General features: G+C 50.5%; 13 protein-coding genes across 13 annotated transcripts; 5 read left to right on the forward strand and 8 right to left on the reverse strand.

Annotated features, from left to right (window-relative positions):
* Window positions 1–510: 510 nt before the first annotated feature.
* MIND_00536800 (uncharacterized protein) lies at window positions 511–1,867 on the reverse strand (the record flags this gene model as incomplete). Its single annotated transcript, XM_037362151.1, has 7 exons — window positions 511–629; window positions 682–820; window positions 864–991; window positions 1,044–1,211; window positions 1,262–1,452; window positions 1,503–1,558; window positions 1,610–1,867. 7 exons carry the CDS (start codon window positions 1,865–1,867, stop codon window positions 511–513), a joined length of 1,059 nt encoding a protein of 352 aa, XP_037222443.1.
* Window positions 1,868–1,877: 10 nt separating this feature from the next.
* MIND_00536900 (uncharacterized protein) lies at window positions 1,878–3,918 on the forward strand (the record flags this gene model as incomplete). Its single annotated transcript, XM_037362152.1, has 5 exons — window positions 1,878–2,277; window positions 2,321–3,093; window positions 3,142–3,345; window positions 3,393–3,592; window positions 3,639–3,918. The coding sequence occupies 5 exons, from the start codon at window positions 1,878–1,880 to the stop codon at window positions 3,916–3,918; spliced, it is 1,857 nt and encodes a 618-aa protein (XP_037222444.1).
* A 134-nt stretch (window positions 3,919–4,052) lies between these two features.
* On the reverse strand, window positions 4,053–4,526 carry MIND_00537000 (40S ribosomal protein; the record flags this gene model as incomplete). The annotated part of the gene is made up of 3 exons (XM_037362153.1): window positions 4,053–4,106; window positions 4,158–4,357; window positions 4,406–4,526. 3 exons carry the CDS (start codon window positions 4,524–4,526, stop codon window positions 4,053–4,055), a joined length of 375 nt encoding a protein of 124 aa, XP_037222445.1.
* Window positions 4,527–4,666: 140 nt separating this feature from the next.
* On the reverse strand, window positions 4,667–5,902 carry MIND_00537100 (40S ribosomal protein; the record flags this gene model as incomplete). The annotated part of the gene is made up of 3 exons (XM_037362154.1): window positions 4,667–5,544; window positions 5,592–5,665; window positions 5,709–5,902. 3 exons carry the CDS (start codon window positions 5,900–5,902, stop codon window positions 4,667–4,669), a joined length of 1,146 nt encoding a protein of 381 aa, XP_037222446.1.
* A 118-nt stretch (window positions 5,903–6,020) lies between these two features.
* MIND_00537200 (WLM domain-containing protein) lies at window positions 6,021–7,209 on the forward strand (the record flags this gene model as incomplete). Its single annotated transcript, XM_037362155.1, has 4 exons — window positions 6,021–6,222; window positions 6,276–6,376; window positions 6,427–6,726; window positions 6,775–7,209. Exons 1-4 carry the CDS (start codon window positions 6,039–6,041, stop codon window positions 7,207–7,209), a joined length of 1,020 nt encoding a protein of 339 aa, XP_037222447.1. The 5' UTR covers window positions 6,021–6,038.
* A 1,415-nt stretch (window positions 7,210–8,624) lies between these two features.
* On the forward strand, window positions 8,625–9,987 carry MIND_00537300 (F-box domain-containing protein; the record flags this gene model as incomplete). The annotated part of the gene is made up of 9 exons (XM_037362156.1): window positions 8,625–8,708; window positions 8,758–8,962; window positions 9,025–9,082; window positions 9,129–9,229; window positions 9,276–9,400; window positions 9,453–9,529; window positions 9,578–9,690; window positions 9,745–9,931; window positions 9,984–9,987. 9 exons carry the CDS (start codon window positions 8,625–8,627, stop codon window positions 9,985–9,987), a joined length of 954 nt encoding a protein of 317 aa, XP_037222448.1.
* A 2,521-nt stretch (window positions 9,988–12,508) lies between these two features.
* MIND_00537400 (Myosin IE) lies at window positions 12,509–13,313 on the reverse strand (the record flags this gene model as incomplete). Its single annotated transcript, XM_037362157.1, has 3 exons — window positions 12,509–12,549; window positions 12,600–12,962; window positions 13,013–13,313. The coding sequence occupies 3 exons, from the start codon at window positions 13,311–13,313 to the stop codon at window positions 12,509–12,511; spliced, it is 705 nt and encodes a 234-aa protein (XP_037222449.1).
* Window positions 13,314–13,394: 81 nt separating this feature from the next.
* Window positions 13,395–14,291, forward strand: MIND_00537500 (DNA-directed RNA polymerase RPB5 subunit; the record flags this gene model as incomplete). Its single annotated transcript, XM_037362158.1, has 6 exons — window positions 13,395–13,493; window positions 13,539–13,618; window positions 13,666–13,770; window positions 13,828–13,909; window positions 13,958–14,097; window positions 14,147–14,291. The coding sequence occupies exons 1-6, from the start codon at window positions 13,422–13,424 to the stop codon at window positions 14,289–14,291; spliced, it is 624 nt and encodes a 207-aa protein (XP_037222450.1). The 5' UTR covers window positions 13,395–13,421.
* A 140-nt stretch (window positions 14,292–14,431) lies between these two features.
* On the reverse strand, window positions 14,432–14,990 carry MIND_00537600 (uncharacterized protein; the record flags this gene model as incomplete). Its single annotated transcript, XM_037362159.1, has 3 exons — window positions 14,432–14,642; window positions 14,691–14,945; window positions 14,989–14,990. Coding segments are annotated over 3 exons (468 nt in total).
* A 450-nt stretch (window positions 14,991–15,440) lies between these two features.
* Window positions 15,441–16,391, reverse strand: MIND_00537700 (uncharacterized protein; the record flags this gene model as incomplete). The annotated part of the gene is made up of 4 exons (XM_037362160.1): window positions 15,441–15,636; window positions 15,690–15,925; window positions 15,973–16,293; window positions 16,344–16,391. 4 exons carry the CDS (start codon window positions 16,389–16,391, stop codon window positions 15,441–15,443), a joined length of 801 nt encoding a protein of 266 aa, XP_037222452.1.
* A 75-nt stretch (window positions 16,392–16,466) lies between these two features.
* Window positions 16,467–17,690, forward strand: MIND_00537800 (uncharacterized protein; the record flags this gene model as incomplete). Its single annotated transcript, XM_037362161.1, has 5 exons — window positions 16,467–16,510; window positions 16,614–16,762; window positions 16,817–17,163; window positions 17,212–17,524; window positions 17,587–17,690. Exons 1-5 carry the CDS (start codon window positions 16,473–16,475, stop codon window positions 17,688–17,690), a joined length of 951 nt encoding a protein of 316 aa, XP_037222453.1. The 5' UTR covers window positions 16,467–16,472.
* A 777-nt stretch (window positions 17,691–18,467) lies between these two features.
* Window positions 18,468–18,921, reverse strand: MIND_00537900 (uncharacterized protein; the record flags this gene model as incomplete). The annotated part of the gene is made up of 2 exons (XM_037362162.1): window positions 18,758–18,921; window positions 18,468–18,714 (listed from the first exon to the last, which is right to left on the reverse strand). The coding sequence occupies exons 1-2, from the start codon at window positions 18,877–18,879 to the stop codon at window positions 18,468–18,470; spliced, it is 369 nt and encodes a 122-aa protein (XP_037222454.1). The 5' UTR covers window positions 18,880–18,921.
* Window positions 18,922–19,954: 1,033 nt separating this feature from the next.
* On the reverse strand, window positions 19,955–22,861 carry MIND_00538000 (Methyltransf-25 domain-containing protein; the record flags this gene model as incomplete). Its single annotated transcript, XM_037362163.1, has 3 exons — window positions 19,955–20,186; window positions 20,249–22,258; window positions 22,308–22,861. The coding sequence occupies 3 exons, from the start codon at window positions 22,859–22,861 to the stop codon at window positions 19,955–19,957; spliced, it is 2,796 nt and encodes a 931-aa protein (XP_037222455.1).
* Between the last annotated feature and the right edge of the window lie 147 nt (window positions 22,862–23,008).

Below are 23,008 nucleotides of genomic sequence, written 5' to 3' on the forward strand. Positions count from 1 at the left end.
TTTCTTTGCAGTCGATGTGCGCTCTGTTACCAACGCGGTAAGTCGGGGGCAACACGCGGGACTACGATAACATACTCTTCTTCTTCGCAGAGGCGGATGCGGAGATCGACTTCAAGTTGGTTGCTGTTGTAGGATTGGCCGGGGTCTTCTTGCCAGTGGTGACCATTCTGCTGCTGCCCGCATCCTCAGACCACGATGAAGAGAAAATAAGGGCGGTGGCTCACTAGTACTGTAGAGGCTAAGGGCTATGTCGATGGTGGTGGTGGTCGGAAGGTAAGGGCGCTGTTCTTCCAACGACCGCTTTTATAGGTCCGCTGTCATTTTATGTAAAATCACGCCTCCCCAAAAGATGTCGAAAAAGTGCTTCCCATCCGATTTTCGCACCAACAACGATGGGGGCAGGACCAATATGTGCTCATGCACGTCGAGAGACGCGTAAATGACCCGAAATTGACGTTCAAGACAATTTGTGGAAACAGAGCGTGACCGTGTTGGTTGATCAACAGTTATCTACGCGCGATATTGGATCTTGAAGATCTTAACCGTGGCGCTTCCCTCAACGCCCTCAACAAACATATCATGGCTCGTGGGTTCAGGATCAATGTCTTCGAGTACCAGGTCATTGACATCTAGATATGGCCCATGAGAATTCAAGAACAAGCAAGTGCTGTTGAAACCTACTTGCGACAGCATCAAGAAATTTCTGCATTGTGGCCGGGTTCCTTAACGTGAGCGCGATAATTGCCATGGAACGAGGTTTCGGACGAAGAGAAAGGCGGAGGATGGCAACAAGTGGAGGAATGAGCTCTGGATCAAAGACCTGTTTCCGTCAACTTCGTGTCTGCACACAGGAATGGCCTTACGATGTCCGCCCCGAGAATGAGTTCAGGCGCTATTTCGTCGAGGAGCGAAGTGACAGGCGCAAGTCCTTCTAAGGCTGCTGACCAGTCTAAAGAGCAGCAGCGGACATGAGGATGGGATGACGAGAGGTCTATAGGTCTGTACAATGAGAAACAAGTATTAGCTGGAGCGAATGAGCGCACTGCACGTAAGCTTGATGTTGTCCTGACATCTTGAAAGTACCGTTTCGTTGATATCGGTCAACCACAAAGCGCCATAAGCGCCTTGGAGGTGTTGAATAGTAGCCACAATGCAGCCTAAGAATCCAATACCAGCGCCGAGTTCCAAAACCCTTTTATGCTGGACAATATCTGTTGGGTTTTCAGCTTGAAAAAGACTCGCTGTGGAAGAAACAATGTACCGGGGTTGGTGATCAGGTGTTGGGCAAGGACGAGGCTAGCGAGCCACGTTCGCATTCCAGTAGTCCCTCCTTCAATCATTGTCCTCGACTCGAGGAGTGTTGTCTTTTGGTGCGCAGTGGTAATTTCTGAGCCCAACGGCTTCCAAAAGTGCGTAATGTAACTTTGCGACGGCGGGCCCGATTGCGATGTCCTGCAACTCATTTTAGCGTATGGGAGGAGCGTTATATTGGACCACCCAACGTATTCAGTAAGGCCAAATAGTGGTCGTATATTCGAGAATCGATTTCGAAGTCTGACTGCACACCGGAAATGAGTCCACACAAAACACGACATGCAAAACAACAAACGTCAGCAAGTTTTCTCTCAAGTTGCGCAATGGTCCATTTCCAGAATGTCTTCTGGTATTGTTCAGACGGCGGGAAAGCCTCAAAGTGTGGATCTAGTAGGAGCTGATTAAGAAAGAAGTCGTGCAGGAGCTCCAGCGGCAAAGTTGACGGAAAATTCAAATGCTGCGGTGGGTAGAGTCCCGCATAACCGCGTAGGATGTTGAATAATTCGCTTTCCATTGTCGTAGGAGAATTCAGGATTTTTGGTCGTGTGACCATGTGACAGGTTATGTCCAGGCTGCGCGTTGACTCTTCTTTTGCGCGCCAATTCACGCGTCCATTGAGCGAATCACGTCTTCCAACCCAAGATCTTAGCTCTCTAGAAGCTTCGGAATCGTCTACGGAGGCGACAGAAACGTTACGGGCTCTTCTTGCATCATTAAAGGCCCCAGTTTCTCAAAAAGCTGTCGATGACGCACTCGAATACCTCGCAACAACTTCGTCGAGTTTTGCTGGAGATGTTCTGGATGATAAGCTAAGGGCCGCAGTAGTGGACCAAGTCGCCGTTGGGTTGTATGCTCGGAGCCTGGACGAGTATTTGAACGAGGCAACCGAAATCGAGGCTGAAGCCGAGTGGTGGAGTAATGTCGAGCGCTCTACAGTCAACATTGTCTGGTTTTTTCTCCAAAGTACGTTTTCAGCACACTCAAGCGCTTTTTCTAATCGCCATAGCGCTGCCTGAGCGAATAACCCGGGTTTTCCGTACAATTCTCCAGACGCTTCGGGAGCAACAACTGCCGCTCCAAGCATCTTCGTTCTCCCCAGCCTCGCTACTCCGCCTCTTTCCTTCGACCGCATTCCAGCCTTCTGCACTGACGCGGGCCTTCTTTCCACATCTGGATGACCAGCAGATGCTCGTTTCCGTTGTCTGGACCCGTCCCTCCTCCACAACCCCTAGATTTATCCACTCCATCTGGTCCGCACTATTTCTCCCGCTCCATCTCACACGAGAAGAATGCAAACTCAAACGCCGTCAACTGGAGAACCTACGAGACAAACGTGCTGAACAACTAGGACGACTAGCGGAGCTGCGAACGCTGGCCTCTACGTCAGACAAATTCCCCAGCTCACGATTGAAGGCCGTCATCTCAAATACGCCATATTCAACAGAAAATGCGGAACACATTCAAGATATTGCTCTCACTCTCCTACCATCCCATGTCGCAGACCACCACACACAACTCGGACCGCTGAAGCGACCTTCTCGCCTCACTCTCATATGGCCCAAACTCGTGTTTTACCCACCCTTGTTGCTCTTTACGGTCAGGTCGCTGTACAAATCGCGCGCGTCTTTGGCGCAACTTGCTCTTGATGCAAAGGAAACACTGGAAGGGTTCATCAAGAACTCGCTCGTGGACCCACTCAAAGAAGTGCTCAAAACCGTTCGGACGGGTGGCGAAGACGGTGTCATCGTAAGGAGAGAAGGAGTCATGGCAGATTTGGATGTGCGTTTGTTTTGTTTGTTTGTGCGTTTATAACTTGACGATTTTTAGTCTCTGGAGCGAATGGCGCTGTCGCTTGCACGCGACCAGCTCAATTACACCTCCAGCCAGCTCGAAGCTCTGTCCAAACAAATCCGGGTAGGAGACCTCACACCTGTGCTTCAGCTATACGAAGAGGATATCAAGCGACCAGTCAAATCTGCGCTGACCGGCACACTCCTTCGGTCACTCTTCATCCAGGTCCAAAAGGCCAAGGTGTGTGTCGCATTTCAAGTCGGAACAGCAATTAAATATTTCTGCAGGTCGATATCGACCAAGCGCTCTCTGGAATCGACAAGTTGCTCAAGTCGCAGGAGTTAACGTTCGCGTTTGTTGGCCTCGCCCCCGCACTGGTAATAGTTGCACTTGCAACCAACTCCGTCTCGCGCATGTGGCGAGGGGCGTCTGGCCATGGTCGATTTGGCCATAGTAGGCAACGAGCGGTGGTTTGGAGCGCCATGCGGTGAGTTCGATACTTGTTACTTCGAATTAACTGAAACAATATCTAGCCGAATTGAACGTCTTTTGGTATCGTCTAAATCGACAATTCTCGGCGACCACGCAATTGGAATGCTCCTCATATCCGTAACTCGGTTGCGAGTATATGCTGAAACAAGTCTACCTGCCGGCTCACGACTAAGGGAAGGTTTTCTCGAGGATGTTCGTGATTTGGAGGACCCAGCGATGCGGAGAGAAGAGAAGTTGCGAGTTGTTGAACGGATGTGGAGGTGTTGGGGTGAAACATTGGGTTGGAGCTTAGTTGCGTCTGAAGGACACCTTATTTTATAATCTTATCCGCCACCAATCCTTTGCTCGATAGCATGAAGATCTTAAGGAGTTGGTAGAAGAAGCCCGCAGAGCATAGTCGTATTTCATCATGTCATAGAACAGCAAGCAAGCATAACACCAAACAACCTCGGCGCTCAGGCAGAGATGGTAACCTCGACTTCGACGCCAGGCTCCAAGCTAATGCTGGTCTGAGCAGAATATTAGTCCTCAGTGAACGACGACAAAACAAGCAGACGCACGATTTGCTTGACGATTTCACTGGACGAGTGGAGGTCGATGAGACGTTTGTGCACCTTCAGTTCGTAGCGGTCCCAGGTTTTCGAACCCTCACCGCAAGGGGTCTTACGGGTGGTGATGCGGAGGACTTTGGTGGGGAGACGGACGGGGCCCTTGACACGGAGCTGCTTGTCCTTTGCCCGGTTAATCAGGTCGCCAGTGACTGTAAAAATGGTTAATAAGTAGTTAGCATATCCATTGAACGACATACACTTCTCGAGGTTCTTGACGTTGCTGCTGGTCAATGTGATGCGGATTTTGTGGAGTTTGACTCCGGGGACTGGTGCCCCAGTCGCGTCGTATTCTTTTTCACCCTTAGCGACGTAACTCATGGTTATAGAGTCAGGAGGTGACTGTGCTGAGCGTTAGACACTGCAGGGCCGCGAAACCTCCTTTGGTCGACGCACCTAAAGGTTTTCTTGAGAAAAGGTCAGTTGTGACGGTCACGGGAAAATCACGTGGAATAACTTGATCATTGATTAGATACAGGATTGGTGGCAACGGCGACCTGCAGCTGTTCTAAGGCAGCTAAATCTTCAGCACGATCGTCGTCGGCCGGAGATAGTACATATATCCTTGTCCTTCCCATTGGCACCCCATAGAGAAACTTTTTGGGCTCCTTCTCCTCAGAGTCCGTCCCACTGGCAACTGTGATGTTCCACGTAAATTCCAGTAATAATTTCAATGACTTGCGGAGTCGTCGCAGAACATGGCACCACTGCCCATCGGGAAGTGCTACGAGACAGTTCTCTAGCTCGAGTCGCCGCAAAGATAACCGATGGTTGATAATGAATTGTTCCGCTGTAAGGCGCTGGCCACGTTCTACGGAAGGCCCCAGCTCGTCGGCCTCCATGGCCGCAAACACAATTTTTGAGAGTTTTAGGTGGCTTAGAAGTGGGAAGCGGTATGCCTCGAAGCGATATGGTGCGGTAGGGCCCAGAAAGTCAAGGGTTCCCAGCTCGAGCGAAGTGATATTGTTCGTCGGCGATAATATGTTCATCAGGTTTTGGTTGAATTGGAGGACTTGAGCTGGAATGCGTCGCATCTGGAACAACGACACTATGTTGATAGAGAGTGTTGTCAGAGGACGGAACAATTCCAGGAATGGGTGGTCTGGGGTTATCGTCTCGTCGAGAAACGACACCATTGCGCCGATATTCAAGCGCCGTAAGTTGGGGAAAGACTGTTGCGCAAGCTCCCGCCAGAAGGACACTTGGATGGTGACATAGTATGACATGTAGATCTCGTATTCATCTGGAGTACTACCGGGGAAAAAGTCGAGGTTGAGGGATGACAAGTTTGGGAATCGGCTGAGCCTGCTAAACGCGCTTTCGATGCTGGGTAAGGTGCCTTTTACTATGAGCGATATAAAACATCTAGAAGGACGCCAGACTCACTGTCTGCACCCATATCAAAGTGGTCGGGGTCTTTTCCGTCAAACACAACGCTTTCAACTCCCTCGAGGATTTCGCTATTGGAACGTAAGATCGCGTCGGTATTGAGGGGATACATACTCGTCGTTGCATTCGTCTAACATAGTGTGAAATCGTCGAACACTAGGGTACCGGTCATGCACCACGATTTCCTGGAAAGCCTGGCGCGTCACGACATCCTTGAAGCGGCGTTGAACCAGTCGTAGGCTTAGCAGCTCGGTATGGTGGACGAAGGTTGCAATTTCGCCCAGGAGCTCCAGCGGCAGAGAATCCATCACTGTCCAGCAGATTCCAGAGAATTCCAGTTTGAGGTTCGGAAGGTACGGTCACGCGTCAGTCACACTCGTGACCGAATAGGCGCGTCTTGCTGACTAACGCAAGGGTATACGTCTACCTTCCTTTCTAACCACCATGTCGACGGATGTCTTCGTCCAATCCTTCACCCATGTCAAAGGACCCCCAAAGCAAGAGGCCCGGGCTCTCGAGATGCTTAAACGAGTAGCGTCTCTTGTCAAACCTATCATGCGAAAGCACGGTTGGGTTTTACCAACGCTCTCTGAATTCTTCCCGGCGCAATCGAATCTACTGGGTCTTAGTGCGCACCTCTGGGCTCTCTCGAAGTCGGAAATCTGACCTGTTTTGTTACAGATGTCAATGGAGGCCAGAAGATATTGTTACGGCTAAGACCATCGCATGCCCCAGACACATTCCTCGAGGAGGCAGACGTTGTTCAGACGATGCTCCATGAGGTTCGCAATCTTAGTTTCCGTCTACAATAGCTTCTAACACAATGCTCTAGCTAACGCACAATGTCCACGGACCTCACGACGAAAAGTTCTACAAGTTTCTATCGGGTTTACAGGAAGAATATGATGCCCTTCAGCGATCTGGATACGCTGGAGAAGGCTTTTATAGCAAAGGCAACAGGTTGGGGACGAACATCTCCCACAACTTGCCCCCGCATCTGGCGAGAAGTAAAGCTATCGAGGCAGCGGAGAAGCGCAAACAAACCGCACAAGTCCTTGGTGGAGGCGGGCGACGTCTTGGAACCGGCCGATTGAATGTAGCGAATATGTCGCCCAGAGAGCTTGCTGCGCGGGTCAGTCAAGTTTACCTCTCTACTTGTTCGGCTTGACAGGTGTGATAGGCAGCAGAGCTTCGTGCTCGAGACGAGAAAGAGTGTGGATCAGGAGAAATGGCCCAGAGGGAAGCAGAAAAGGCTGCAAATGAGAGCGTCAAGCACGACGTTATCGACCTGACTGTTGATTCAGACGATGAAGTAATTGTTACTTCAGCGCCAACGACAACAAAACCTGTTACTTCTTCAAAGAACAACCCTGTCATCCGAGCTGCATCGAAACTCGTTCGACCCACCAAGCCCGAACCTACAAGTCAATGGACATGCGAGGTCTGCACATTAATCAATTCCTCGAAGGCCACACAATGCGACGCATGCTTATCGAACAGGCCACCTAATGAGGCCGATGGTTGGGGTTGCCTTTTCTGCGGAGAAACTGGAATGCCACACGAGTTTTGGAGTTGTCGGTCGTGTGGGGCAATCAAGCCAACGTCTACTGTCTGAAGTTTGGTATTCTTTGTTTGTTGTGTATTGTTAACTACTGTGTATCATAGTGTCGCATTGAATTGAACAGTCCTTGACAATGTTCATAGCATACTCATCGTCACTCTCGGGGGAGTCGAAGTTGATTCGGAGGAATGAAAATACGAGTCACAGAGTTCAGTCTTGCATGACCGTTCACAAAGTTGCATTGAGAAACTACACTAATTGCGGACGTCTCCTAGCACCATTACCCATGTCCCTTACACGTTACAGCTCAGTCCCCAACAGCTTCGTGTCTTGAAGCTCATCGCTATAAAATCAGCCCCAAGTAGATCCGCCATGGAGAATTGAGTGGGAGTGAGGAGAAGCGACGCATCGTCCGAGTACGCCCGACACCGCCGTGGCGGCCGACACGGGTAAAGCGAACGGGCAGCGCCCCTCCCCGACTCAAACTCTCTTGCACTTAAAAGTACCGGCTCCATTCGAGTGTGGCTGCTCACACGGCACACGGGGGATTCGGAGACGTCCGCAGATACAAAAAAAAAGAAAGGTTACTCCAGTTACACTGATAGAGACTTTAATTGAGGTAGTGAATGAGGTATTTGAGACTGTGCTTACGTGGGATAACTGGGAGCAGTGGCTAGACCAGGATAGACATAGTCGAAGATCGCCAGGCGTAGGGTAGATCGTTTTGCCTCCAAGAGGATGGTGAAGAAGCTACGAGATGGAAAAGGGCTTGTCATTGTCGGCCACGGGAGGTGGATAACTGACCGTATGGGTGGTGATGGTGGTTGAGAAGACAGAGGCACTGGAGTGGCGGTACCGCGGAGGTAGCAAGTGGGTTTCACGATCGTAGGCTCCACAGTTTACATCCGAGTGAGACCAGGAATGAATCTGTCGGCAAGGTTAGGTCGTAAAATGGGACGACAATAAGACCAAAGTTTACCACTGTTAACGGAGTTGGGAGATTCGCTCAAACCCCATCAAACAACATCCTCCGAGTCCTATAGTCCCCTGGTCAAGGTGATTTAGAATGCAGTTTCGAGTGGGCAGAATGCTCCGTTCAGTCGGGGCACGTCGTGGTTGAAGGAAGAAAAGCAGTTTGGCGTGACGTATGTGACCGGCTGCCGATTAGATTCTACTAGATTACTTCGAGATAATCACCAGTCACAGTTCACGTGACAATTCCAGCTTTTCAGACTCTTCTTGCAGCAAGTGCAAGGAATGCAGCAGCATCATTCCTCGTACATGGACATCCCATGGGGACATCGATTTTCACAACAACGTGTAGGCTGCCGAGAAACTAGATTCAGACATCATATGTCTTTGGCCCTTGGCCATCGTCGACGTACGATTTCTCATCTGAGACCTCTTTGCGGAACACGTCCATCCAGGTGACGCGTTCGTCCTTGCGTTTCACCACGCCTACACATTCTATGGGCAACTCTCCTTCACAAAGCCTCAGCCCCACATACCCCACCTCGCGCTGGGCGGGACTTCCCGATGACTGTCTGGCCGAAGTTTGTTTATTCTCACATGCTTAACCGCCAAATTTGACGCGCCTTGCAGATCCTCAAACTTGTCGATGGTTTCGACCTTCTTTCCATCGAACGCTGCTGTTTATATCTCAGCCTCTTTCTGCGGGACCCATCTTCTACCTTTATATGGCGAGCTGTTATTCGTAATGGCACTGCACTTTGCCTGCCTCCGTGTCCCCCCGACCTTGGCCCCAGACACTATATCCACCTCGCCTTTGGGTGCTTCTGTCTGGAAAGTTAGCTTTTTTATCCTCGTTCTCGCCACTCAACGAATTTTAGGAATGCGGGGCACTATCAGCTAGCACAACTTACTGGATGCTGCGGACTCGCCTCTGCTCAAAATGCAAAAAGACGCTGTAAGCATCGCTTTAGGCAATTGTTTCCGACCTGAGATTCATTCAGCATTAAACGATGTAATAAACGGAATCCACCTCAACTTTGGTTTGTCCAAGACCGAGACATTTCCTTTGAGGATCTTGTTCGTACACGGCCCTCCTCTCATCGTACGTCGGTTATCAACACCTCCACAGCGAACCTAATTCGGGACAGGACGTCAAATCGAGTACCTTCGCAGCGAAATAATACACATCCGGGTGTCGATAGCCACGAAAACGGACCGGGAACAGAAGCAATGGCTCGGCGAACGGAAAAGCTCCGTCAAGGCGATTCTGGATGTAAGTGTGTGGTGTGTCTTGTTGTCCTTGATGACATTGTTCTCTGTTCTAGCACGCCCTCCAGACGTCGATGTTCGAGGCCCATTTGAGGGACCGGAGAGAGATCATAATGAAAGCCAGGGCCGTCCTGTAATTGCTCTCGTTCTCCATCATTATTCGATCTCATACAGATTTCAGCATTCGTAAGAAGCTGTTCACCCTGGGTTGGGGAGAATGGATTCAAACGATGCCGGCCTCGGAATTTGATGACCACCCACTCGTCCGGTTGCCTGCGCCTCTGACGCCAACTGGTACGCTCTCGCTTATCTCATGTGGCGAGTTACTAACTATTACTCTACCGTTAGAATGGCAAGAAATCCGAGCACCTCTGGAGGGCTATATGGAGGAGATCAAGGAGCGTCTGGCCGTGGAACACCAAGAGGAGCTCCGTCGCGAAGAGGCACGACGATATAAAGAGGCGCAGGCCTCTCTAGATCGTTGGCAAAACCCGAATAAAAAGCAGAAGAAAAAGAAGAATCCCAGCGGCTTTGTGTTTGTCTCCGTTTCATAAGCAGCCTTCTACTAGGACTAACATTTTTACTAGTTGAGTTTGGGGTCGATGTGGAGGCATGGGAGGCGGGTATCATCGTCGTTCGAAAAGTGTGTTTATAGCTTGGATTTGTATTGTGCGAACACTAGAGTAGTCGCAATATCTTGGGTGATCTAATTGGCACGTCGCATTTGTCACACCAAACTGCTTTTCTTCCTTCAACCACGAAGTGCTCCAACTGAACGGAGCATTCTGCCCACTCGAAACTGCATTCTAAATCACCTATGCCACTTCTCGGGGGGCTATAGGACTCGGAGGATGCTGTTAGACCGGGAGTTCGACGTTCACAGTGGTAAACGTTATGCTTGTTGTCCCATTTTACGACCTAACCTTGCCGACAGATTCATTCCTGGTCTCACTCGGATGTAAACTGTGGAGCCTACGATCGTGAAACCCACTTGCTACCTCCGCGGTACCGCCACTCCAGTGCCTCTTTCTTCTCAACCACCATCACCACCCATACGGTCAGTCATCCACCTCCCGTGGCCGACAATGACAAGCCCTTTTCCATCTCTCAGCTTCTTCGCCATCCTCTCGGAGGCAAAACGATCTACCCTACGCCTGGCGATCTTCGACTATGTCTATCCTGCTCTAGCCACTGCTCCCAGTTATCCCACGTAAGCATAGTCTCAAATACCCCATTCACTACCTCAATTAAAGTCTCTATCAGTGTAACTGGAGTAACCTTTCTTTTTTTTGTATCTGCGGACGTCTCCGAATCCCCCGTGTGCCGTGTGAGCAGCCACACTCGAATGGAGCCAGTACTTTTAAGTGCAAGAGAGTTTGAGTCGGGGAGGGGCGCTGCCCGTTCGCTTTACCCGTGTCGGCCGCCACGGCGGTGTCGGGCGTACTCGGACGATGCGTCGCTTCTCCTCACTCCCACTCAATTCTCCATGGCGGATCTACTTGGGGCTGATTTTATAGCGATGAGCTTCAAGACACGAAGCTGTTGGGGACTGAGCTGTAACGTGTAAGGGACATGGGTAATGGTGCTAGGAGACGTCCGCAATTAGTGTAGTTTCTCAATGCAACTTTGTGAACGGTCATGCAAGACTGAACCCTGTGACTCGTATTTTCATTCCTCCGAATCAACTTCGACTTCTCCCCTGGTAGTGCGCCAGACGAATACGAGATCTACATGTTGTACTTCCATTCAAGTGGCCTTCTGGGAGCTTGCGCAACATCTTTTGAAGCTTGAATATCGGCCCGAGCCCCGGGCCGGTGACGAAAACGTCTCATCGTTGATCTCAACCCTCACACTGCACAATGGTTTACTGCTTGTCGTCCCATTTTGCTACTTGACTGTGTCGATTCCTCTTGGTGTCACCTGGATCTGAACTTTGGAGCCTACGATCGTAAAGCACATACCTGCTTCTTCCGCGGTACCGCCACTACAGTCTCTCTTTCTTTTCGACCACCACCACCCACCCGGTCAATCAACCACTTCGTCCACTGTTGTGCCCTTCGCTGTGCTTTATACCGACTTCCTTCCAGCTCGATCGGACTGTCTTTCTCGAGTATCAGATGTTTTGTCGGCCTTGCCGTTGGCCAAGGTCACTGTTTCTTCCTTTCGTCCACTGTTTTGATTTTACCGGCTTCATTCAGCTCCATTCAATTGTCTTTTCGAGAGTATCGAACACTTTCCGGTTTTGCCAGGCTGCAATCGAGTCGACAACGAGCCCGTTGACTAAGGTCACTGCTTATTCCTTTTCGTCCTCGTTCTAATACTCAATCTTAGGCATAGTATAAAAATGTATCCACCCTTCCACTTCTGGTGACGAGGCTTCACTCCACGGCAGTCCTCAGGGTCACTTGCCTCCTTATACCCAAAACGAGTGCTTCGCTCGTCGGGGAGTGCCGGCGCATTGGTGCACGGAATTTACCGTGCCGAGATCTTGCGATGTGCCGTCTCGTTAACCTCGACGTGTGGTCACTCGACGCCGACTTTGATGACGCCTTTGGCTCTGGGGAGGCCTGCGCCACTTTGGTAATGCTGCAAGTTGGACATACTAGTTCTTCTTACCAAGAACGAGTGTTTCTTGGTAGCAAGAACTAGTATGTGTTGCTACGCGATCCATCACACTTGTCTAGAGAACTTACTGTAATCTGCTCAATTTATTTTGACCTCATCTCTTCAGTTGTCCCCCACCACTTGCTCTTTTGTCTGTTGGAGTGGGAACAGCGACCATAAACTGAACTTGTTGGGTGGGTATCGGAGCTTCGTCCTGAAACAACTAGTTGCTATCGTCCGAGTGACCTTTGCCTCGAACTTCAATGGTTCCAGTGAACCGCCTCCGAAATCTTGTTTTCTATTGAGTAAGCGGCACATTATGGTTGACGAGAACAGCCAAAAGAAAGTACAATGTCGTTTAGTTCGCTGGAGGACGAATTGATAAAGGATAGGCGGTCAACTCGGACATGGGATGAGTGTTGCTTGCCAATGAGAGACTTGTAATGCGAAGGGTATTATTCCATAGAAAGTTACACGACAAACGTCGGACACGAAATACTGTGCATCTTTAGAAGATAGCACGGACTAGACCACCTCCAATCGCCGCGCCTATAAATAGGTCAGCGAAGAGTGATATGATCAAGCAGAATTAGACATACCAGCGCCAAAGCCAACACCACCAGCCGCTGAATGAGCCATCTGGAGGGAAGTATTGAGAATACGTAGCAATGAGGAGAGAAGAAAGGCTCTAACAGTTTCGCCGTATTTTCCGTACTTGCTCTTCTTCTCCTGTTGGCCCTGGACGTCTTGCTGGAGGCCAATCGAGTTGGTCGGTCCAGTTGGCGCTATGTTCTGAGGGGGAGGGGCATCTCGGCCGTGATGCGCGGCCATAAATGGCTTATAAGGCTTCTTAGAGACGGGAGGAACATTGCGCGCCGGGGGTTGGGGTGCCGAGGCAATCTTTTCGACATAAGCGCTGGGGAAGAGTGCTTCTTTCCCGTTATGCCTGCCCAACCACCAGTCTTTTAATTCATGAGTGAAAGGGCAGAGTAGTATGCGTCGATAGACACACCTGCATTCTCCTCCTTGACTATTTCGATGATATCTCCTTTGCTGAACGAGAGATCGTCTCCTTCTTGACCATTTTCGTTGTAGGGCCAGATAGCACGGCCTTGCATCGTCACAGGGGCCTGGTAAGGCGATGGTGTGTGAGCAGGGGTCGGCATTGACATTGCAGGCGCATTGGAGCTCGACGGGAGCTTCTGGAGGAATGCTGCGGCGTCTGCATGAGAGATTTGGTTCTGAGAGACAAGGAAGTTGATGTCGGCCTCAAGACGCGAGACGATGTGGTTCATGAGAGCAGGGTCGGTCATGTTGGCAGGAGGAGAAAGTGCGGGAGGCGGTGTTTCAAAGCCTTCGCGGCCATTTCTTTGTGACTTTGTCACAGTCACAGTCACACTTACTCCCGCCTTGCGACGGTGATGAGCGAACAAGACGAGTCTGCGAGACTATGGAAGGTGAACCGCACCATCCACGAACTCGTCAAGGACAGGGTAATAGTCATGTTTGCGTGTCTTCCCTGCACTTATCAGTTTCAGGGATTCCAGGTTTCTGACGATGAAATCAACATGGACCTCGCTTTTTTCCGAGAACACTTCACGACCAACGGCGCAGTCGAGTAACTGGCTCTCCCCAAAATCCTCTGATAATTGACGCGTCGCAAAGCCGAAACCGCCTCCATTTCTACACCAACGCACGCACAGACGCGAAAGACCAGATTTTCATCTTCTTCTCAGACGAGCGCAACGTGGGAGTAAAGACGATGCGAAAGTGCGTTTAAGTATACTGCTCCTCGCTCTCGTTCGCTTTTGATAATCGTCAGTCCAGGTTGCTGAGCATCCTCGAAGAAAAAACCATCTCACGAGGAGTCATCATATTCCCCTTGACCATGACCTCGGCTGCTCGCAAGGCACGCTTTCTGGCCTTCTCACACAAACGCTTCTGACAGAGCTCCAAGGTCATCACTGCCATGGCCCAACAGTATCGTCTCGAAGAATTCTCTGAATCGGACCTGCTGGTCAACATCACCCACCACACACTTGTTCCCCGCCACGACGTCCTTTCTCTAGAGGAGAAGAAGCAGCTCCTCGAAAAATAGTCTGTACTTTCGCCACTCCACTTTCGTCTTGCCTGATATTTCTTCAAGCCGCCTAAAAGAGACGCAACTGCCCCGCATCCAGGTGGCTGACCCTGTTGCGCGTTACTATGGCCTGCGACGCGGTCAGGTCGTCAAAATCACTCGGCCGAGTGAAACGAGCGGACGTTATGCCAGCTATCGTATATGTTTTTAACTGTGTATCTTTCCTGCTGTTAATCTGTAGCCTTTATCTTATTAAGCTTTGTGGGCAGCAACTAGGACTACTGGAAGGAAAGCCTGTCTTAGAGTTGCAATTTCACCTACACTGTCTCGACCACGTGATCTTCCTCAAAGTTAGACGCGCCAGTCTTGGAGCAACCACGCCGCGTCCTCCTTCTCCATTCCGGCTATCTTTGCTACATCACTGAGCAGCGCGTCATTTGTCGTTCTTGCCAGCGCCTCTTCGGTCATGTTGGAGGTGAAGTACACCAACACGCGATTCAACAAACGGTTGCCCTTCAAGTCGTAGCCTCTGTCGGCCAGACGCGACACTCCGAATTTTTTTCTACGCATGAATGTCATATAATGGAATGCACGTCCAGCGGAAACGTACTCGTTATCATGACCATGCTTGGCACAACACTCTGTCAATTGAGCTTCAATGTAGTTCTCAGTACCGAAGGCGTTGTAGTGAAGATCCTTTGGGGTAAGACCACGCAAGATAACAGCGTCGGTGATGAACCCAAAGCGGTACCGTGGCACCGTTGGTGGAGGGTTGCCCATATAGTTCGCAAGACCAGGGCCAGGGGAAGCAGCCAACACTCTAACGAACCCGCGGTGTGACTTCTCGGGCACCCTAGGACGGGTCCTAGGAAATATGAGCAATGTTGGATTGACACGAGCGCACTGACATTCATGATTCGAGGGATCTCTGGCATGATATTTGGGTTCAGGTCATGAAGTTGTAATGGCCGTGGCGATGTGTGGCCAGTGACCACTATTGTCATACAGACATGTTCACAGTCGTTCGCCGTTGACATATAGCGAAGATGCGTTAGCGTGGGACAGGCCACAATAACAGGAAAACTCAGATTGTGATAGATTGTGATTGTGGGTTCAAGTTGGTTTTGATGATCATGTGATTTTGAGTCACACAATAATGCATGCATATTCTATCCGAGCTCTCCGTTTTCGCCATTATTCTCCAGCCTGTCAACGAGGGACATGGAGAAAGAGTCTCCTGTGTATCAGCAATAACTGTACGATGTGATATCATACGACAGAATCGGACTGATTATGAGAATTCTCATGTTTATTGGACAGAGCACAATTGAGGAGTTACATTGAAAATGACGGGGCATTACTATGCATCACTTTCATATGCTGCAGACCAGTCAGCTGGGATAACACGGTCGTAGCCTAAAAAGGCGCCACAATCGATAGACTTGTCGGCCATCGTTCCATCTGGATAGTAAATCTTTGTAATGGCCGCCTTCAGAATGTGTTGGTGAGCGGCAGGAACCTTTCCCGCCATGACTAGTTGAAGAAAGACTTGCGCACTGATTGTGTAATAGTAGTAAGACAGAGTTAGGTGTTGGGAAAGACTCCTCACACGAAGTCTCGGCAGCCCTTGCAACCGAGACTGGAACCATAGCCAAGGAAGGTCATCTGGTGCAAATTCTTGTTGGCAATGAAGGCGATGAATTCGCCCAACGTCTCGAAGCCCGTCAGGGTGAATTGGAGAGTATTGAGTGACGAGATGGAGCTGTTACTATAGGGCAAAAGTTTGGCATACAGAGTGCCAGGAACAAAACGCTCTGTATCCACATGTGCCCAAGGCTCTTCAAGCTACAAGAGTGTTTAGTACGTGATCGGCGAATCGAGTCAATTCTCACATTATCGAAGTCTATCTCGTCATATTCATCCTCTTCGTTAGTGACATCCATGGATAGACGCACAGCTTCCACACTCTTTTCAGTCTCTTCAGATGGCTTAGGCTCGTCGGATTTGATGGGCAGATGCAAGACAACATGGTTTTTTTTGACTACAAAACCTTCGTCGTCAGGAATATTCAGAAACTCGACGCAGAGCAATCCAGTGAGCTTGCGGTCTTTGTAGATACTGGAAAGCGATAATGCGGGTCCCATTCGCTTCGAAAGATGGAGCGGTGTCCATGCAGCCTGACTCGTCTGTGTGAAGAATATCTGGAGCGACATCTAGCAGAAATGTGTCAGTATAGCATGTTTGCCCTAAAAACTGTGGCTACCAATTGCAAGTGCGAGTATGAAAGAGAAAGCAGTGACTGTGGGTCCATCCATGTTGTCGTGAGAGAAGATCATGGTCACAAACAACTCAACTCGTCGTCACGTGTGTGACAATCTCACTCAACTTGAAGATGTCCACCGCAACTTTGAGTGAACAACCCAGGTACAGGTATCTCCGAGTCTTGGCTTATTTCTTTCCTCGAGTCTTACCGACTTAGGTGTGTCCAGCGTTATTCAAGTGCATGATCATGGATAAATCTTGGTGGTTCCAGCTGTCTACCAAACATTCCCGAAGAGCTGCAAGAAAGCGAACGTAAGGCCATATTAGAATTTTTCCACGCAATTCCTACAGTCGAGAGGCGCAAAACAAACATATTCTACGTCACATTACCCGACCGCCCCGCTTTTGCTGTGAAATATGGTGGGCTTGACCGAGTTGCGGAGGCCAGTACCCAGACCTTCTTCTATGATCTAGCTGCGAGGGACGCAGGCTCCGATTCAAACTCTACCCCACGGGTTCCAAGAGTCTACCATGTTCTCTATGACAAACCGACCTATTATTATCTCCTGGTTATGGAGAAGATACCCTGGCCAACGATCGAGGCCTGCACCGATCTCCCTGACGAATACACCGTTCCACGTGTCGCAGCAGCAGTCAAGTGGCTATTCGACCAGACGCCATATGTCCCCCCATCATTGTTTGGAAGAATATCAGTCCCTCTCGAGGGCGAACGACCACTTGTGTGGCATCGCTTTTTCAAGGACCATGAACCCTCCCTGGCCTTTGTTCATGCCGAAGCATTATCCAAATACGTCACAGCGGTATGCTAGTCCACTCCACACCAAGTACTCATCAAGAATCATACCCAGATCCTTTCGCGCTACTCCCGCCGACGGCCATTCCGTCCTGTCTCGTTTGCAGACGAGCCAAATGTTATTTACCACTCTGACGTGCGGAAGCCCAACTTCCTTATTGACAGAGACACGGGCCAAATATGCATTATTGACTTCCAGCATATCGGCATCTTCCCCCAGTCATTTCGGACATACGGTCTGCTCCACTATACCGATCCGCTCGCCGCTGCAGTCAGGGAGGCGCTTGGACTTGAAATCACCGACACTATCAGGTCCATGTGCACTGCTGCGGGATGCCTCGTCATGACCGGCGGTGCTCCTACCTTTGGTACGACCTGCGTTTTTTTTTGCCAGCTACTTACATCAAGTCTGATTTTTCTTTTGCTTTAGGTCTCGATGAGTACGGTGTGCAGAAGAAGAAATATAAGCGCGACCTATTCAAAGTCAACAATGTTTCTGCAGTCGACTCGGAGAAACTGGTGTCAAGTCCATGATGCTCTTCATACGATAACTTCACCACATGTAGACATCCCAAGAATATTCCAATGCCTGGTCCTGCCTGTACTCTATACTGCTACAATACTCTAAGTACTGAGTCAGAGTCTATTCTAAGGCGATGGGGATGATGATCAACGAACAAGACTGAGAATACACAACATGGTTGTTCATTTGAACTCCTCCTCCGAAAGGTATTTCTATCCGCTGGCCCCTGGGTCTATGCATATGGCAGCATATTGGGCGATGGAGCATTACTTCCATTCCTGGCTTTCGCTCATGCTGGGGCTATGGTCATCACGGCGGTACTGTGACTTTACTTGTCCGCGGTAAAAAAAAATTGTGAATTTTTGTAGAAAAAATCTCGGGCACGTGAACGGAAAGTTAGACGCGCCAGTCTTGAAGCAACCACGCCGCGTCCTCCTTCTCCATTCCGGCTATCTTTGCTACATCACGGAGCAGCGCGTCATTTGTCGTTCTTGCCAGCGCTTCTTCGGTCATGTTGGAGGTGAAGTGCACCAACACGCGGTTCGCCAAACAGTTGCCCTTCAGGTCGTACCCTCGGTTGGCCAGACGCAACACTCCAATGTCTTTGCTACGAGAGATGAATGTGGAATGCACCGCCAGTGGAAACATACTCATCTTCGTGCCCATGTCTGTTGAGAGCAATAATCCACGTCCTGTCACACCGCGTAGTATAAGCCCTGCGTCGTGACGGTCACTGCCCTTTGGCATTGACCGCTCCGACGCAGTCTCGTCCCGGACTCCCTCCGCGCTCAACAATGTCGGGCACAACACTCCTTCAGTTGAGCTTCTATGTAGTTTTCGGTCATGAATGACTTGTAGTGGAGCTCTGGCGGGGTGAGACCACGCAGGATCACAGAGTCGGTGATGAACCCAAAGCGGTACCGTGGCACCATTGGTGGAGGGTTGCCCGTGTAGTTCGCAAGACCAGGGCCAGGGGAAGCAGCCAACACTCTAACGAACCCGCGGTGTGACTTCTCGGGCACCCTAGGACGGGTCCTAGGAAATATGAGCAATGTTGGATTGACACGAGCGCACTGACATTCGAGGGATCTCTGGCATGATATTTGGGTTCAGGTCATGAAGTTGTAATGGCCGTGGCGAAATGTCGCTATTGGCCACTGTTGTCCTACAAACAAGTTCACGGTCGTTCGCCGTCGACATATGTAGCAAAATGTGTTGGCGTGGGGACAGGTCAAGGGGCGACCGTCACAGCATAACGTCAAAGTGACCGGTACAGAGGCCTCCAGAGTTATTGCCATTTATAGAAGTGTGACCCCTCTCATTCCTTCCACTTCATAAAGCACTGGAGCACTCAAGCCTGAGTAATTTTGGTGAAAAACAAGATGGAACAACAAATAACTCAAGAGCCGTTGGCACAAGTGTTAATTAGCTGTAAAATTACAGATTCTCAATTAGTTTATTTAGATCTACTTGATTGGTACAGCAGAATTGGGCGGAGAAGATTGGTAAATTGCACTGACACTGTGAAGGAGAATAGGTATAATGAGCTGGAGATAATTTGAAGCATCTGAAGTAGCAAGATAGAACAGAGCAGCCCTCCCGGCCCTTGCTGAAGCGTGACTTCCATAAATGGCAATAATTCTGGAGGCCTCTGTACCGGTCACTTTGACGTTATGCTGTGACGGTCGCCCCTTGGGACAGGTCACCGGACTATTATCACCAGTAGCGTAAAGAAGGAGAAAGCATTGTGGGTCCGTGTGTGTGTGTATTACGTAGTGTGCACGTGCGTAATCACCTCTGTTCCTCGCAGGTCCACAACTTAATCCTCATATCAGGTTCGGTAGCTCTCTGAGGAGGCAGTATTACCGTATTACAAACAAACAAACAAACTCGCGATCGGATGCCAACGCTCACCGGTGCTCAAGATTCACCACCGACATGGCAGCTGTAAAGCATCTCGAAAATGAAGCCAAAGGGATATACTAGCACTTAACCAAAGCCTTCCTATAGCTACCACCAGTTTGCATTCCAAGAAGATTTCATTGCCTAGTTCGGCCTGTACTTTATAAACACTGCTACAGTACTCTACTGAGTCGGAGTCTACTCTAAGGTGCTGCTGGAGAAAAATAAACAACAGAATAAGATATTCCGGATGAGGTCGTAATGAGGGTGGATGCAAGAGCGGACAAAAAAGGTCAAAAAAGAGTGTGCCAGGATGAGTAAGAAAGGAGTGCTGATGCGACGGTTGATGCCAGAAAAAGAGAGAGAGTCGTTCCTATGCAAGGGCCTTGCCGCCAGCCTTGGCCGCGCCGTAGATGCGGAATGTTCGCACATGGGTGAGCTCCTGTGGCCCAAACGGCATTGTAACGCGTCCTTGCAAGTCTATAACGGGACGGGGAACTTGCTGGAAATTCGCCGAAGCGGGTGTTGTAAGGGACAATTCGCCGTCGTCGTCCTCCATCCGGGCTTCAGCAAGTTGCGGCCAGTTGAATCGTGGTCGTATGAAGCTAACATGAATGATGAGCAAACCCTTGATCAACAAATAAGAATGTGAGACAACAATACACACCTTTCATAGTCCCACAACGCTTGCTCGAACTCCTCCTCCGACAGGAACCGCTTTCCCGTCGCAGAGTCCGTGAACATGGCGACGTATTGAGCGAGAGCAGGCTTGCAACCAAGCAGCGTTTGGATGTGTTTGGTGGAGTGGTACTCGAGCTCTTGTGGTGCCATCGGGATGAATGTTGATGGCCACAAAATCAGACCAGGATGTTGGACACGCTTTTCAGCATACTTCTGGGGACCAAGAGCCGACTCGACGTAAGCACCGTTTGAGACATTCGAGCCTGCTGATGCAGTCGACAGAGCAGAGGCCGTAGAGGCTGCAGAACCGTTTCGTGTATGAGTGGGTGGCGCTGCTGCCAATATCTTGATGGTTTTCGAGGACGTGATGGTCTTGGAGCTAATCGACGGTGTGATGGTTTTGCTGCTGGAAGAAGCCAACATTGACGAACTTGCCATTCGTGGCAGAGTAGGAGTCCTCTCTGGCGGCGCATCCCATTCACTTGGTGCAACCCAATCAGAAGCTCCGCGCTCAGGACGTGTTGGTGGAGCTTCATCGTCGTCCGAATCCGAAAAGAATTCGTCGTCCAAGTCATCATCGTCCTCGTCAAAATCGTCCTCATCACTTTCTTCTGGGGTTCCACTCAACGTTGACTTTGTTGGTTGGCGACGAAGTGTCGGTGGTGGAGGGCCCGCGCCAGGTCCGCCCCCCGCTATACCAAGTCTTTCAGCTGCTTTGGCACTCAGACCAGTAGGAATGGGAGTTTCCGGCTCGAATTCTTTGGTGGGCGGAAGCGCCATGCTGAGTCGGTTTTTCTTTCGTCGTTCAGGGACCCCTTGGTGAACAAGGTCTTGCCGAGAAGGAGCATCCAGAGGCGCCAATTTCAAATGCATAGCTGCAGGGAGATCAACAGTGGCGAACACCTTGGTCAGAGTCGAATGGTAGATTTCGGAAGGCCTAGTATGAACTTTGAAGTGCGTTCCCAGCATCCGTTGGAAAACGCGTTCAAGATCGCGAGCAGCCGACTTCTGGCTAGACCATGGCCCTGCTGATGCTTCATCAGCAAGCTCTGTGGGACCTGTGCTTGGCGTGGGCGGGGCCGATACATCGGAAATCGCATCAAGTGTTGCGGCAGACAACGGTGGAGAGTTAGGGACCCCAGCACGCGTATGGGGAACTGGTGTCATAGGACCTGGCCCAATTTCGACAGTGGCCAGAGGAGCAGGAGGCGGAATAGAGATAATGAGATGGTCAACGCCGCTGAACGGTCGGTGAGTAGCTTCGAATTCGAGTTGGGGAGGAGCGCTGAAGTCCGACGAAAGCTTTTTGAGCTCGACAGACCCGCGCTCGGATGCTTCGCCGACAAGAGTGGATGCTGTGTCAGTGAAAGACGATCGCTCTGACGCAGAATCCGAACTAGATGTCATGCTCGAGTCCAGTTTGCTTTCGTCACTATCGTCATCGGAGTCGGAGTCGAAGAACGTTGAAGAATCCGCTGTTATTCTAGGACGTGGCGTTGGAGTGCTTGCGGAAACGGTTGGCGCAGTCGGGGTCGCCAGATGGCTCACGGTTGCCTCCGGAGACTCCTCTGCTGGCGCATCTCCGTAGGGAAATATTGTTTGGTCATCAATAAGCTCCACACGACCTCCCGGAACCAAGACACGGTGCACCTCCCGCAACACATCGTCCCACTTGTCAAAGGGCACACACAATCCAAGATTAGCCATTCGGACCAGGTCGAAGGTGTTCTTTCCAAAGGGAAGAGCGTAGTTGAGAAAGTCGCCGAGCTGGAGACTGACATTAGGCAATGATCCGTCGGTCAGAGTTGGGAATGCGATATTGACAAGGTCAAATCCAACGAACTGCGTTGACGGCCACAAACGAGCAGCGTCCTGAAGCCATGCACCAATGCCACATCCGAGTTCTAAGACACTCTGTGGAGGGTCCTTGTACTGGTGGAAAGTCGGCGATGCGTCAGGAAGAAGTCGACGAATGAGTTGGTGCGTGTATCGTTCACTACAATCCCGGGTTAGAGTTTGAACGATAAAGAGGCTTTGCCACGCACCTGTCCAGGACAACCGACTCAAACGACTGCATATACGGCGCATCGGGATATGGTTGGAGCTTGACCCTGCGCTGCACCCGCCAATGGTCCTTGTGTTGGAACTGCTGACGGCTTTTGTCGTTGTTGACGGGTGGCAAAGGGAAGGTAGGGGTGCGGAGTGGGGTCTCACTAATTGACGAGACAGAGGAAGCGGACTTTCCTCCGCTTGACGAACGCGACCAGTTGGGGTCATCGACGCGATTGGAGGCCATTGAAGCCAGGGAACTCTTCTTTCGTAGGTTGAACAACGAGCGGCTGGGAGGCCGCTCGTCCATCTTCTCCGGTGTCGGCTCGCGGTCCTTCTCCTTCTTGAAAGTGAAACCACCTGAGACAGAGCGGGACATGAGCGATGGGGAGCGTAAAGCTGGTGTTGACGGTGGGGAGTTTAGTCTGGATAGTCTGTAATGGGGGTCTGGAGATGCTGCTTTGCTGCGAAACGATTCCGCCGTGGCAGAACCGGGTGGGGTAGGAAGCAGCGAGTTCGAAAGCGAGCGAGCGATTTCCATGGCCGCCATATATAGTGGTAGGTAGCACGCGCTTTGTTCGGCCGCGCTTGACTAGATTTCGTGTGCAATGGGGGGACCGGTGGGTGGTAGTCAAAGTGCAAAGCAAAGCGCTTAGCCATCAAAATTCTCCGACTAAGTAACTACATCATCACGGAT

The sequence above is a fragment of the Mycena indigotica genome, assembly GCF_014461135.1.
Source record: "Mycena indigotica strain 171206Taipei chromosome Unknown Mind.scaff0004, whole genome shotgun sequence".
NCBI classification, from domain to species: Eukaryota; Fungi; Basidiomycota; class Agaricomycetes; order Agaricales; family Mycenaceae; genus Mycena; species Mycena indigotica.